This window comes from Drosophila navojoa, chromosome 5, assembly GCF_054131105.1.
Source record: "Drosophila navojoa isolate 15081-1374.11 chromosome 5, UAZ_NAV_1.0, whole genome shotgun sequence".
NCBI classification, from domain to species: Eukaryota; Metazoa; Arthropoda; class Insecta; order Diptera; family Drosophilidae; genus Drosophila; species Drosophila navojoa.
Window position 1 is genome coordinate 13,136,052 of NC_142893.1, and position 13,621 is coordinate 13,149,672.

The following is a 13,621-nucleotide window of genomic DNA, read 5'->3' on the forward strand; positions in this document are numbered from 1 at the left end:
TCGGTCACTCTGGCGGATTCCAGCTGAAAAACAACGCGTTAATTTACAAATTAACGACTAAAATCGTAGTTCAGTGTAGTGTGTTAATGCTAACGTAGCCAAAGATATAATTGTCATATGTTTACAAACAGTTACTCGGACAATAAATCCTCGTTTATATTAGATATTCTAGTTATAAATCAAAATCACATACGCGCAATCGGTTTGAGCGCAGTGAGCAGAGCAGGGCATAAAGCAGAAGGCAAGAGCAAGCAAGCAAGCAATCAGCAGTCGCCAGAGCAGCGTTGAGTTGTGTAACACGGCAGCGTGAACGTGTAATAGAATTTGGATTTGGGTTTTTGTGCGCTAAAACAGAAACATACGCAGCATGGCGCTCGAGATTGATGCAAAAAATGCGGCGGCGGCTGCGACTGGCGACGGTGGTGCCCCTGGCAAGGCCAAAGCCAAGGAGAACAAGAGTAACAGCAACAACAATAATGTATCCGCAGCCGGCGAAAAGAACTTGGTCAATGGCGGCAGCGCCGCTACGAAGAAGAAAGGTGCGTTAACTATGATATTTTCGATCAAAGCAACCGGCCCCCCTACCCTCTAGCCATACCCCTTCTTGCATTTCCGTTTTTATATGTGCTAATAAAACCAGTAAATGGCAATGTTAACTGTTAAGTGCTATATTTTCGAGAACGAATAGTCCATCACATAACATTTTTACGTTACGTAATGTATTTTTCTATAATGCCTTAAATGCGGCCTGCTCGTCTGTTCGTCTATTGCTGGGCGCTATTGACGTTGCCTCTGCCGCGTGCGTTTCAATTGCATTTGTATAAGTAGGAGTTACGTACTGTGTACAATGCGGTGCGTGTGAGTATAAGTGCTCATGCGTTTTCTTGAAGCATGGCAACGCGCATGCATAGACATGTTTACATGTCGTTGCTCCTATGTTCATTAACCCCCTGCGGCGTTGAATTAAGTGAATCTTTAACCTACAATTACCACGTGCTTGCTAAACGCACTCGCTTTAGCATGCAACAAACAAACAAAAGCCGCACGCACTGACATTCACATAAACAATATATCGCCTTGGTAATTATGTAAATCATGTTTTTCTTCTTCGATATACATCTACAACAAAATGATCCCAAGCATAAGTTTCTCTCTCTCTCTCTCTCTGTCTCTGGTTGGATATGAGTGTTTAATTTACTAGATTTGTTTATGAAATTAGGTTTTGCTGTAATCTGTAACTGTGCTGTAGAAATTAACATGGCTCTGTGAAAAAAAGATGTCCGATTATTCAGTTGTGACTTGAGTTAAATTTAGCGGCTGCATTCTTGCAAGTCTGTCTTATCAGCGTTTACTGTGGTTTGTTTGCTTTTCTCATGTTTTGTTTTATAGCAAACGAAACATGTGTGCTTGTTTGTGTGTGTGTGCGCGTAAGTCGCCATGTGTATGTGCATGCAGCCGGCTACAGTGAATGGCAAAAGTAAATGCTCGCTGAGCACTCTTATGTAACAAATGAGCTAAATGTAGGTGAGGTCAGGTTATTGAGATTAGCGAATTTCTGAACTTAACTGGTTCAATTCAAATTTATCGATTAATATATAATTGCACATCACATCTACATATTTCGTCATCTTATGGGATTGTGATTCGAAACCCTAATCGCTGTGAGAACCAGTTCTACATACAATCGGAATTTGAGCATATATTGCAATCTTTGTTATTAATTACAGTAATACACTATAAATTAATGAACAATATATGAACAATAATAAATATGAACAATAATATGAATAAAAGTAACTAGCTCATGTATTATTGAAGATAGCCCCTCATAAAGCATTTGTTCATTAGATTCCACCGTTGACCACGATTTAAATAATTCTTGCTTTTGTTTTCTCAAATGCAGGCAAGAAAAATCGTAACAAAAGCCCACCTCAGCCAGATGCATCAGTAGCTAGCGCTGCTCTCAGCAATGGGCACGCAGAGAAGGCATCAGTTAATGGAGATGCCGCCGATGCTAATGCAAATGTGCTGGATAAGAAAGTTGACGGAGAGGGAGCAACAGCCGCAGCAGGCGCCACCGAAGCAGCAGCAGAGGTCGGCTCATCAGGTGATGGTGGAGCTGCTACCGAGGGCGAAGCGGCTGCATCTGGCGAAGATGTTGATCTTGATGCTTTGCATGATGTTGGTATAACTGTCAACATTAGCAGCCCCGGCGCAGATGTGCTGTCTGTGCAGCTGTCGAGCATGGAGCTGGTACAGGAAATTCACCAGCTGTTAATGGATCGGGAAGAGACATGCCACAGAACCTGTTTCTCCCTGCAATTGGACAATGTAACATTGGATAATTTTGCTGAATTAAAGACCATTGAAGGGCTGGAACAGGGCTCCACCATACGCGTTGTTGAAGAGCCGTACACAATGCGCGAAGCTCGAATCCATGTTCGCCATGTGCGGGATCTGCTGAAAAATTTAGATCCGGCCGATGCATACAACGGCATCGATTGCACCTCGCTAACATATTTAAATACCATCACACAAGGCGATCTCTTGGATAAGAAACGAACACGTCCCGACTCTGTCGACTGCACACCGCCCGATTATGTGATACCCGGTATTCGTGACCCGCCGCTATTGCCACTGCATCCAAATATTAAAAATGCAAAGGGCCCGCAGGCGCTCAAAGTGTTGACCACATCGGCATGGAATCCACCACCTGGGCCACGTAAACTGCATGGCGATCTGATGTATCTATATGTGGTCACCATGGAGGATAAACGCTTTCACATCTCTGCCTGCTCCAAGGGCTTTTATATTAATCAATCCACAGACGAATGCTTCAATCCGAAACCGGATAATCCTAGCCATTTGAGTCATTCACTCATCGATTTATTGTCGCACATTTCGCCGTCGTTCCGTCGCGCCTTTCAAACTATACAAAAGCGACGAACGATGCGACACGCCTTTGAGCGTGTGGCGACACCCTACCAGGTGTATCAGTGGTCAGCGCCGCAATTGGAGCACACTGTTGATGCCATACGTGCCGAAGATGCCTTTAGCTCCAAACTGGGGTAAGTCCCAAGCGCCTAGTCAATGCTCTGTTATTCAGTAAACCTTTTACTTCAGGTACGAGGAGCATATACCCGGTCAGACGCGCGACTGGAACGAGGAGCTGCAGACGACCCGGGAACTGCCACGCAAGACACTGCCAGAACGCTTGCTGCGCGAGCGTGCAATTTTTAAGGTTCACGGAGATTTTGTGACGGCTGCAACACGTGGAGCCATGGCTGTAATTGATGGCAATGTGTTGGCCATTAATCCCGGCGAGGATCCCAAAATGCAAATGTTCATCTGGAATAACATATTCTTTTCGCTGGGATTCGATGTGCGCGACCATTACAAGGAGCTGGGCGGCGATCATGCTGCCTTTGTAGCACCTCGATATGATCTGCATGGCGTGCGTGTATATAATGCAGTAGATGTCGAGGGCTTGTATACCCTGGGCACAGTTGTTATTGACTATCGTGGCTACCGTGTGACCGCCCAATCCATTATACCTGGTATACTGGAGCGTGAGCAGGAGCAGTCGGTTGTCTACGGCTCGATCGACTTTGGCAAAACGGTGCTCAGTCATCCCAAGTACTTGGAGCTGTTGCGTCTGGCGGGTAAACACTTGAAAATTTTGCCCCATTCGGTTCTGAATGAACGTGATGAGCCAGTGGAGCTGTGCTCTTCTGTCGAATGCAAGGGAATCATTGGCAACGATGGCCGACACTATATTCTCGATCTTTTGCGCACGTTCCCGCCAGATGTTAATTTCCTAAAGTTGCAGGATGTGAAGCTGAGCAAGGAGCTCACCGATATGGGCTTTCCCATTGAGCATCGCCATAAGCTTTGCTGTCTGCGCCAAGAGCTGCTTGAGGCATTCATTGAGGATCGTTATGTGACATTCATTCGCATTGCTGCAGTGCATCTGCAGCAGCTGAATGCCAAAAAGCAGGCTGAGAAGGACCTGCCTTCTATAACTGAAAAACCAGAGGAACCAGAAAAGGAGCAAGCAGAAAAGAGCAGCGCTGAGCAGACAGAAAATGAGACGGTAAAGGATAAGGAAGACGAGCAGAAAGAATCCAAACCCAGTCCGATTGTGACAAAATGCGCCGAGGCCATGGTCAATGCCGTTCGTGAGGCTCAATCAAATGTGGCCGTCTCGAATGAGGTGCAAGCTGCAGAGGTTGTAAAGCGCGCATGCGCCGCTGTGGGCTCACTGAAGGAGAAGGAGTTTGATTTCCGCTTCAATCCGGATGTCTTCTCGCCAGGCATACGTCACGTCGATTGCCCCGAGGGCGGCTTTCAATCTCTGGCTAAGCAGAAGCGTCTCGTGCAGGATGCGGCCGAATTTCTAGTACTCAAACAAATCCCCGCCTTCATCAAGGAACATTTGGCACACTCCTCGCCGCCTATCGATGGACAGAGTCTCACTGAATCCTTGCATAGCCATGGCATCAACGTGCGCTACCTGGGCAGGGTGATCAAGATGCTCGCCCAAATGCCACGCATGGACTACTTGTATCGCATTGCCATACTCGAGGTGATTGTGCGTGCCACGAAGCACATCTACTACACCTATATGCAGGGCATCGAGCCACTGCATCTCTCGGCGGCGATTAGCCATTTCCTTAATTGTCTGTTGACCACCGGGCCGGTGAATCCCGCCGCCAACAGCGAGGAGGTACACAAGAAGCAGCCGCGCAACAACGGCGGCAAGCACAACAAACACAACAAATCAAACAAATCGGGCAAGCCCCAATCAACATCGACTGCAGCCGCCACACAGAATGGCCACAGCTCCACAGCAGCCAACGGATCGGCCAATGCAGCCAACACTGCATCGAACAGCAGCAGTACAAGCTACGACTGGGCACTGGTCACACCACGTTCCTTGTGGCAGCAGATACGCAAGGAGATTAAAAGCTATTGGAACTGGGAGCTGGACTGTGATTCCATTGAAAGCGCTTGTGCCAAGTATGGCCTGTTGCGCATCAGCTTGTTGCGCGCCTTCGCCCTGAAGGTGGGCATCCAGGTGCTGTTGCGTGATTACAACTTCGAGTCGAAGCACAAGCCCACCTTTGGCGACGACGATATTGTCAATGTGTTCCCGGTGGTCAAGCACATCAGTCCAAGGGCCACAGATGCCTATAACTTCTATACAACGGGACAAGCCAAGATCCAACAGGGTTTGCTCAAGGAGGGCTACGAATTGATCAGCGAGGCGCTCAATTTGCTGAACAACGTGTTCGGAGCAATGCATCAGGAGAATGGCTCCTGTCTGCGTATGCTGGCGCGTCTGAGTTACCTGCTTGGCGATGCTCAGGATGCGTTGGCCATACAACAGCGCGCAGTCATCATGAGCGAGCGCGTCAATGGCATTGATCACCCATCAACTATACTGGAATACGTAAGACAGTTTCGCTATATAATTATATATGTATATATGATAAATTAATCTCTCTTTTCTCTCTGCAGGCACATTTGTCGCTTTACTCCTTCGCCAATGGACATGTGGGCATGTCGTTGAAGCTGCTCTATCGCGCTCGCTATCTTCTGGTTCTCGTTTGCGGCGAGGATCACCCCGAGGTGGCGCTCATCGATGTAAGTGGGCGAACTTAGCAGACCGCCTTATTTTAATTTAACTTTGATTGTTTTTTTCTCTCTCCTTGCACAGAGCAATATAAGTTTGATCCTGCATGCGCTTGGCGAATATGAGCTCTCATTGCGATTCATTGAGCATGCTCTTAAGCTGAATCTGAAGTACTTTGGCAACAAAGCAATGCACGTGGCCGTCAGCTATCATCTGATGGCGCGCATTCAATCCTGCATGGGCGATTTTCGTTCAGCATTGAACAACGAAAAGGAGACCTACTCCATTTACAAGACACAGGCAAGCCAACTGATGTGATGCATTTGCAATGGGCAGCTCGATTAACTCTCTTCGACTTTTCATTTTTATAGCTTGGTGAGAAGCACGACAAGACGCGTGAGTCGGCCGAGTGTCTGCGTCTGTTGACACACGAGGCTGTTGCCCTGCAGCGCAAGATGAACGACATCTACTCCAATGGCAAGCTGACCAGTGACTTGCCACCCATACACATAACGCCGCCATCGATGGGATCTGTACTGGAAATGCTGAACACAATCAATGGTATACTTTTTGTGCACATCAGGTGGGCAATTGACTGCATATAATTTATATTATAAATTATGCTTATTATTTACATTTATCTCCCTCTCAATGTGCAGTCAAAAGGATATTGTAAAGGTGCGTAACCAAATCGAAAAGCATTTGACTACGAGCGAAGACAGTGGCGCAAACGAGAATGAGGTAACCGCTGCTCTCAAAACCTTTGTGGCTGCTATCAACTCCAATGACACTGAACAGCCTAAGGAAGGTTCAGAAGCAGAAGGAGGCACAACTGCACAGCTTACAAATGGAAGTGAGGATTCAAACACTACGGTTTCAAGTTGAATGCAGGCAGATCAAAACTAGTAACTATGAATGTACAAAGAACATTCACAATTAACATAAATGAAAAATAGCACACAAAAAAGAACAAAAAAAAAAAACACATACACATTCAATATTGAAGTCACAAAATTGTCAACTCTGTTGTCCAGCATGTTAGTTTGTCAACATTTCATTTTATTTCGTGGACTGAGCAAAATTCGCAACAACAAAGTGTTTTTACTTCCAAAAAAGAACCTAAATGGATAATCCTACAAAAATATACAAAAGAAAAAAAAAACTAAAGGAGGGAGAAAAAAAGTAGTATAAAAGTTAAGAACAGAATAAAATATGATTGTTTTCTAAAGGCTGCTCTTGTACTGCTCATATGAAAAGTTAAATTTAACTATATAAACCATGTACGGCCAAATCCTCAGCAGATAAATGGCCTGAAAAACATTTTAGCTTTAGTCTATCAAAAAGAAGAGAACAAAAAAAAAAAAAAACATGAAACACACTACCAAGCATCCTCCTAATCATCACCAGCTTTATAAAAATAATTTTGTTAAACATTTGCCTTATTTTTATAGTTTATAAAAACATAACACACATGAAAACATAAAAAACTATACTTCAGATATATATTATTATATATATAGCTAGAGTGCATTGTTTTTGTTTTGTTGAACAACAAATATTTACATAATTTAAGTTTGCGACGAAGCATATGGAACATGTGAAATCATATGGAAATGGTTCTTTTTTCTGTTATATAATTACCATATAGATATATAGAAATATATATATACATACACATATGTCACACATACACACACTCGTACATTTTCGTACTTGATACATTGAAATACATGAACAACAAATGTTTTTTTATTATTAAAAAAAAAAGATCAAATAAATCGGAAACCAAAAATACAGCTATCGGAAATTTAAATGTAAATAATAACCAAATTTAGGTAATTAAATAAATTAGGTGTATAGTTTTATATAGTGACATCTTTCAAAGACAGCTTTTGAAGGATATGTTTTTAAATTTTGATAAACATATTATTATTGGACATGTATTTAATTACTTATTACGACTGAAGAAAAGAAAACAATTGAATTGAGTCGAAAAAAGTTGAGATTTTATTTATCAACTTACTAATACAATTCTAGTGAAACAAATTAAATAGTGATAAGTGGATACAAATTTGACAGCTGCATTAGAAGTAATATGCATTACTTCACAACTAGGACATCTTCCTGGTGGAAGAGTTTTTATGGAACCATGAGAGACTTCACTAAATATATAAAAGTTTTAGTTTAGACAATTTTTAGTGAATATATCAAATTTATATATAACATATATATATATAGTTTAGATTAGATTAGTTTATCCTAATGCGAATCACTTGCGCTTTCTGCACTTGTTTCGCCCCTTTCGTCTACGACCTGGTGTCTTCCCAGGTGACTTTCCATTCTTCGCCGCTTGCGATTGTGGCTGCTGTTGTTGCTGTTGCTGCTGTTGTTGCGGCTGGGATTTTCCTGCTGTGGTATTCGCAGCGCTGTTTGTCGTATTAGCTGTGGCGGCACTGCTCTGTTTGCTGAGTCGATTCGCAGCGCTCTGTCCACTTATCTTCTTGGTGGGCAGCAAATGCTGACTGACTAGCTCGCCGAGCACGCCTTGGTGTGCCAGCATGGAAAGAAATGTACAGATGAATTTGTCATAGTTGTGGGTGCGACGACTAGCGTCCACTTTGAACATTTGCCGCCGATCATTCTCATCAGCTAAATGCTGCTCATTGATCGCGATTTCCGTATCAAGGTTCTTGAGCAGGGATTGCAGGTCGCGTGCTGTAAAGGCACTCGGCTCTAGCAGCGTGTTGGGCGTATCCGGACGCTGCTGATCGTCGCCCTGCTCATCCGCTTTGAGCAGCTTCTGCAGTGTGCCCGACACGATGGCTTGATTGGTGCGTAACATCTTTAGCTTATGGGTGATGGCGATGCGACGATCGGGCACTACGGCCATCAGATTAAAGCGAATATCCTGCTCACCAGTCGCAATACCCAAACGGTCAGCCATTACCCGACGGAACTTGTCTGTCCAATCTTCATGGTCCTCCCAGCAGCCATGATTCATTGGATAAGGCTTCAGTCCATCCAGCTCGAACAGCTGCCCATTGATGGGCACAAAGCTAACAAAATGAAATGCCTCCCCTGTAAATCGACAACTGGCTACACCAGCACCTGTACGTTCCAGACGACGACGCGCTTGGGGCATGGCATGCGAGTTGTGGGCGCAAGCCAATTCTGGTGTATTGCCAATGGCCAAACCCTTGTTCTCCGGGCTCATGCCCTTAGTGTGCGCCTTGAGGCGACTCAACGTTTCGCCCAATTGCAGATTGTTTTCGTTGCAGTTAAGCAGCACAGAGAGCAAAGCATGGGTAGCACAGCTATTGGGCACCACCTGCTGGGCAAAGAAGATGCTTGAGATGGCTTCCTCATCCTTAACAAATATCTCGGCCGTTGTCTCGACAATTTTTCGACGTGCGCGACGCTCTTCGATCCAGCGAAAAAGAAAAATGAAGCCGTATGGACTTTCTATGGGCTTCTGTAAGTCATACACCTCTTCGACTTGTACGTCGTGACCTGCAATAATTATGTATAGTAACTGAGCCTTTCAATTGCATTTACTTACAGCCAAAATCTTCTAAGAGCAGCGTAAAGAGACCCGGATCTGATTCTAGCTCTAACCACCCATCGGCTAGCTGAGCCATGGGCAAGGCATTGTTGTTTGAGGCGCTTCCTGCAGTTGCGCTGGTGCCGCCGGCTGCGACGTTCATTGCGCTGGCCAGCTTGAAGATAATTTTCAGACAACTTTTTCTACAATTATCAAATTACAAACAAAAATTTGTTTTTCTGCGCTGCAGACCTGTGAGTGGCAATGTTTCGTTCGCTTGTTATCGCTCCGTGTGAATGACTCTATTATAAAAACGTGTGGCAACTTTGCTTTAGGATTTACAGTCAGCTGTTTTGACGTAACTCTCGCTCGGCATATTACTGTCTATTAAACAAAACCGATTTTAAATAATTGTAATTTAAAAATGGTGCGTTTAAATATAGTCAATCTGACAAAACGTGTGCCTCTCATCCAATTTCGGAAGGGAGGTTTAGCTTTGACAAACAAACCAGCGGCAAGTCAACAGGCAAGTTCAAAGGATTCCGGAGCCAAAAAGGTTAACCTTGTAGCTCATTAACTACATAAGGCGATGCAAAATATGCATAGAATTCTAGACTTGTTCCTAATTTTTTTTATTAAAAATCCAACAGACTTCTGGAGGACCAGCAATTGAGGATTGGGAACTGCCTGCGCGCTTCGCTCGCAAGCCGATCGATCCCTTGGAGGCAGAGTACATCAACAATGGCGGAATACCCAACTGAAATGGCTCTCCAAACACTGCTTAAAATAAATTGTAATAGTAAAACCTTGTAAACACATCGTAATGTATTGCTTGTATGCTTGACAGCTGTTTTGACATTCACAAGCAAACCTAGCCATCATATGTTTTGTATAAATTTTGGTAAAGTTAATTAAATTACAAGAATTTTCAAATGTGTTTCCAAATTCAACGTTAGTATTGATATTTAAATTGTATAATGTTACAATACCATTGTGAAAAGCTTACTGTTAAGTGAGGAGCATATCTGTTAGCTTGGCAGCTGTTGTGCCTTGTGCTCGAAATTGCCATTCCAATAGGTTTGTCAGTGCTTATCTTGCGCCAATGAGAATCAGACGTGATTGCTGCGTACAACATTTACCGTTGCCTGAACAGTCTGTGTGTCAGTGTTTGTTTTGTATTACACCGCGTTCGTTCGCTCCATCCCCCGCATAGTACAAACATTCGAGTGGAAAATTTTTTCAATTTTCAAGGCGGTATCCACCGATTTGCTATAACTTTTGTATATTGTTGGGCTTATTGCGTAGCAGAAGTGTATGCTCATTGATTGGCCAGCGGCTGGCCAAAATTCCTGTTGACTGTTTAGACCGTTCATTCTTGGATGGGTGTAAAGCGTAGTATGCAAGTAAACTGGTGCAACAACAAGGACTGTTTGGGTCTTCGTAAGCGTGTCTGCGGATTGCATCAAACCTGGAAGTGGCTTCACCAGACGCCCGCCCTGCACGAATACCTCATCTCCGCTAGCTCTGTGGCAGCAGATACCCAGGTCCTAACCAGCGCGATCTAAAGTCCAAACCAACAAACGGCCAAAAACAAGAAAAAATATATACACATATAATAAAGAGCAATAAACCAAAAGAAGGAATACGAAAAAACAGCGTGCTGAGCGACAAAAAAAGCAACAAAGAAAAAATAAGCTAAAATAGAAACGCTACAGATAATAATTAATACGCACACACCTAGCCATAGACAACATATAGACTTTAAAATTCAATTTAACCTAACAAAAAGAAGAAGCAGAACAACGTCAGTTAAAAAAGTGACTAAAAATACAATAGCAACATATCAATTAATGACTGACTGTGACCTTGTTTTTGTAACAGCGAACGCAAAGTAAGCAAGTGCATTGCCGTTGTCTGATTGCAAAAGAGACAGAGAGCAAGAGCGAGTGAGAGCGACATAGCAACAGAGCCCATAAGCTTCCTTGTAAAAAGAGCGACGGCTACAACAATAACACAGCGCTGCATCGAGTTGTGCAATAAAAATATTAAAAAAAAAGACAAGCACAGAAAAGAGAAGAAAAGGAACAGCTGTTCCCGTTTTGTGGCTGATTGTTAAATTACATATTTAAAATGAGCATATTACTGCGTCGTAATTCGAGCCAGCTGCGCTTGCTGCAGCGCCTGGGCGCAACGTCAACCGAAATCACGCGGCTCGCCTCAGATAACAATACAACTGCATCTACTACATCTACTACTACGACAACAACCACAACAGCAGCGACTACAACAAAAACATCGTCGTCGACAAGCAAAAGGGTCGCTGCTGTGGCTGACGCTGATATCAAGAAATCTGTTTTCATCTCCCAATCGAATGACATCTACACGAATCTAGCTCTCGAGGATTGGCTCTATAGGAACTTTGACTTTAGCCATCATCATGTCTTGCTGCTGTGGGCCAATCAGCCATGCGTCGTCATTGGCCGCCATCAGAATCCCTTCACCGAGGCGAATGTGTCCAAGCTAATGGAACGTGGCATTACGCTCGCGCGTCGCAACAGCGGCGGCGGCGCCGTCTACCATGATCCGGGCAATCTCAACTGCACGTTCTTTACGCCCCGCGAGCGCTACGATCGCAAGTACAATCTGAATATTGTGACGCGTTCGCTGTTCCGCGAGTGGGCCATCAAGGCGGAGATCAACGATCGCGACGATATTGTTATCGCCAACAAAAAGGTTAGACATGTGGCCAAATCTACGCAGCTCACACTGTTATCAGCTCAATTGACAAACAAACATAAACATCTGGCCAGGCCTGGCCCGCAGTTCAAACCGGCTTAGAATAGCTTTCAGCTCGATCACAGCGAAGATAACGAAAATATTTCGCAAATTTTCCATACAAAATGAAAAGTTCAGCATTTTTGCGCTCTTCTTTACCCTTGCTGCGGAAAGTCAAATATATGTACATATATATGCTCCGTTTTCGTATGGACAGTCGTAGCCAAATTCATATACACATATACTACATACATATATCGAATTCTTTCTTTCTTTTCATTTATGTAACTGTGCTTGGGTTTGTCTTTTCTACGAAGACAAGAATTTATTTTATATATTATTTTTTATTATAATCATTTAAAACTTACTACTATTTTGCGATTCAACATTATATTTGAATTTATCTCAAAGAGGATAAGCTTGAGTTCTTTAGACTACCTTTGTAGACAGAGTCGCCCCATATTCCATATTTATATGTATATATGTATAAGTGAGTTCGTTTTTGTATGATTGACAAACTTCATAGACTTTATATATATATTTTATATCACATATTATATATATACATATATTAATTATAGTTGCTATAGCAACAATCTATCAAATTCAATCTATACTAGCCAACGTTTTTTAATTTTACTATCAGTTTTACTCATTTTGAGGCTTATCTTTCCGAAATTAATTTGCAGTCATTAAAATTATTTTTTATTATATTTAAGATTTCGGGCACGGCTGCGAAATTGGGTCGTCCCAATGCCTATCATCATTGCACCATTTTGGCCACGGCCAACAAGTTGCATCTGAGCGAGTCGCTGGTTAAGGAGAAGGCCAATTATATTAGCCGCGCCACGGCATCGGTGCCATCGCCCATACGCAATCTGGCCGATGTGAATCGGAACGTGAATGTGCAGCAGCTGCTTTCGGCCGTGGGCTATGAGTATTTGCGGACCGCAGCAACGGCCCTGGAGGATGGCGGCAGCACGCAGACAATGAACCAGCGTGGCTTTCAGCTGATCAATCCCACGGAGAAATGGTTCCCCGGCATCAACGAGCTGCGTGCCAATTTTAGCTCCTGGGATTGGGTCATTGGCAAGACGCCGAAATTTACTGTCGAAAAGGAGCTCGAGCTGAAGGGCAATGAGAGTGGCATGAAGCTCAAGCTGAATGTCGAAGTGGAAGCTGTAAGACATTATCTGCAATTGCTTCAATACGCTCCAAGTTTCTAATGCCATTGTTCTCCTTCTCCTGCAGGGTCTGATGACTAAAATCTCTCTTCAGCTGCCGCAAAGCGAACAGCTGGTCCCGGTGGTTACTCCGCTGCAGGGCCAGGCATACAACGAGAAGAACCTGAACGGCATCATGGACGCCCTCAAGTTGGTCTCCACCTCGAATGTGCAGCAGGCGATGAACGGCTCGATTTGATATTTGATCTGCTAATCCTATACATTTGACGCCTTTGTTTTTGGCCTTTTTATTATTATATAGTTGCAACTTTGCTTTATAAACATATTATGATCTATAACTGATCTAAATACCTGAACTAACATAGCACGTAAGTACATTAACAACTTCTACAAATAACACAACACATTTTATATCAATTTGCAATAAATGCTCTAAATGAAATGTATTTGAAGAAATCGACAATTATGTCGGGCCGTCAACTAATA

At 43.5% G+C, this 13,621-nt stretch overlaps 5 protein-coding genes across 6 annotated transcripts; 4 read left to right on the forward strand and 1 right to left on the reverse strand.

Moving 5' to 3' along the window:
- Window positions 1–9: 9 nt before the first annotated feature.
- clu (clustered mitochondria protein homolog) lies at window positions 10–7,125 on the forward strand. The gene is made up of 7 exons (XM_018105163.2): window positions 10–539; window positions 1,904–3,068; window positions 3,124–5,452; window positions 5,521–5,646; window positions 5,720–5,935; window positions 6,007–6,218; window positions 6,295–7,125. Exons 1-7 carry the CDS (start codon window positions 368–370, stop codon window positions 6,518–6,520), a joined length of 4,446 nt encoding a protein of 1,481 aa, XP_017960652.1. The 5' UTR covers window positions 10–367; the 3' UTR covers window positions 6,521–7,125.
- Window positions 7,126–7,619: 494 nt separating this feature from the next.
- caly (ubiquitin carboxyl-terminal hydrolase calypso) lies at window positions 7,620–9,374 on the reverse strand. The gene is made up of 2 exons (XM_018105167.3): window positions 9,195–9,374; window positions 7,620–9,145 (listed from the first exon to the last, which is right to left on the reverse strand). The coding sequence occupies exons 1-2, from the start codon at window positions 9,337–9,339 to the stop codon at window positions 7,905–7,907; spliced, it is 1,386 nt and encodes a 461-aa protein (XP_017960656.1). The 5' UTR covers window positions 9,340–9,374; the 3' UTR covers window positions 7,620–7,904.
- A 226-nt stretch (window positions 9,375–9,600) lies between these two features.
- LOC108654102 (uncharacterized) lies at window positions 9,601–10,121 on the forward strand. 2 transcript variants are annotated; one of them, XM_018105172.3, is made up of 2 exons: window positions 9,601–9,732; window positions 9,827–10,121. In XM_018105172.3, the coding sequence occupies exons 1-2, from the start codon at window positions 9,601–9,603 to the stop codon at window positions 9,935–9,937; spliced, it is 243 nt and encodes an 80-aa protein (XP_017960661.1). In that variant the 3' UTR covers window positions 9,938–10,121. The 2 variants fall into 2 exon arrangements, with proteins under 2 accessions (XP_017960661.1, XP_017960663.1); XM_018105174.3 differs by having other exon boundaries at window positions 9,601–9,702.
- A 434-nt stretch (window positions 10,122–10,555) lies between these two features.
- LOC115561849 (uncharacterized) lies at window positions 10,556–10,789 on the forward strand. The gene has a single exon (XM_030382062.2). The coding sequence runs from the start codon at window positions 10,556–10,558 to the stop codon at window positions 10,739–10,741; it is 186 nt and encodes a 61-aa protein (XP_030237922.1). The 3' UTR covers window positions 10,742–10,789.
- A 498-nt stretch (window positions 10,790–11,287) lies between these two features.
- Window positions 11,288–13,581, forward strand: Lipt1 (Lipoyltransferase 1). The gene is made up of 3 exons (XM_018105169.3): window positions 11,288–11,909; window positions 12,671–13,132; window positions 13,203–13,581. The coding sequence occupies exons 1-3, from the start codon at window positions 11,307–11,309 to the stop codon at window positions 13,371–13,373; spliced, it is 1,236 nt and encodes a 411-aa protein (XP_017960658.1). The 5' UTR covers window positions 11,288–11,306; the 3' UTR covers window positions 13,374–13,581.
- Window positions 13,582–13,621: the final 40 nt, after the last annotated feature.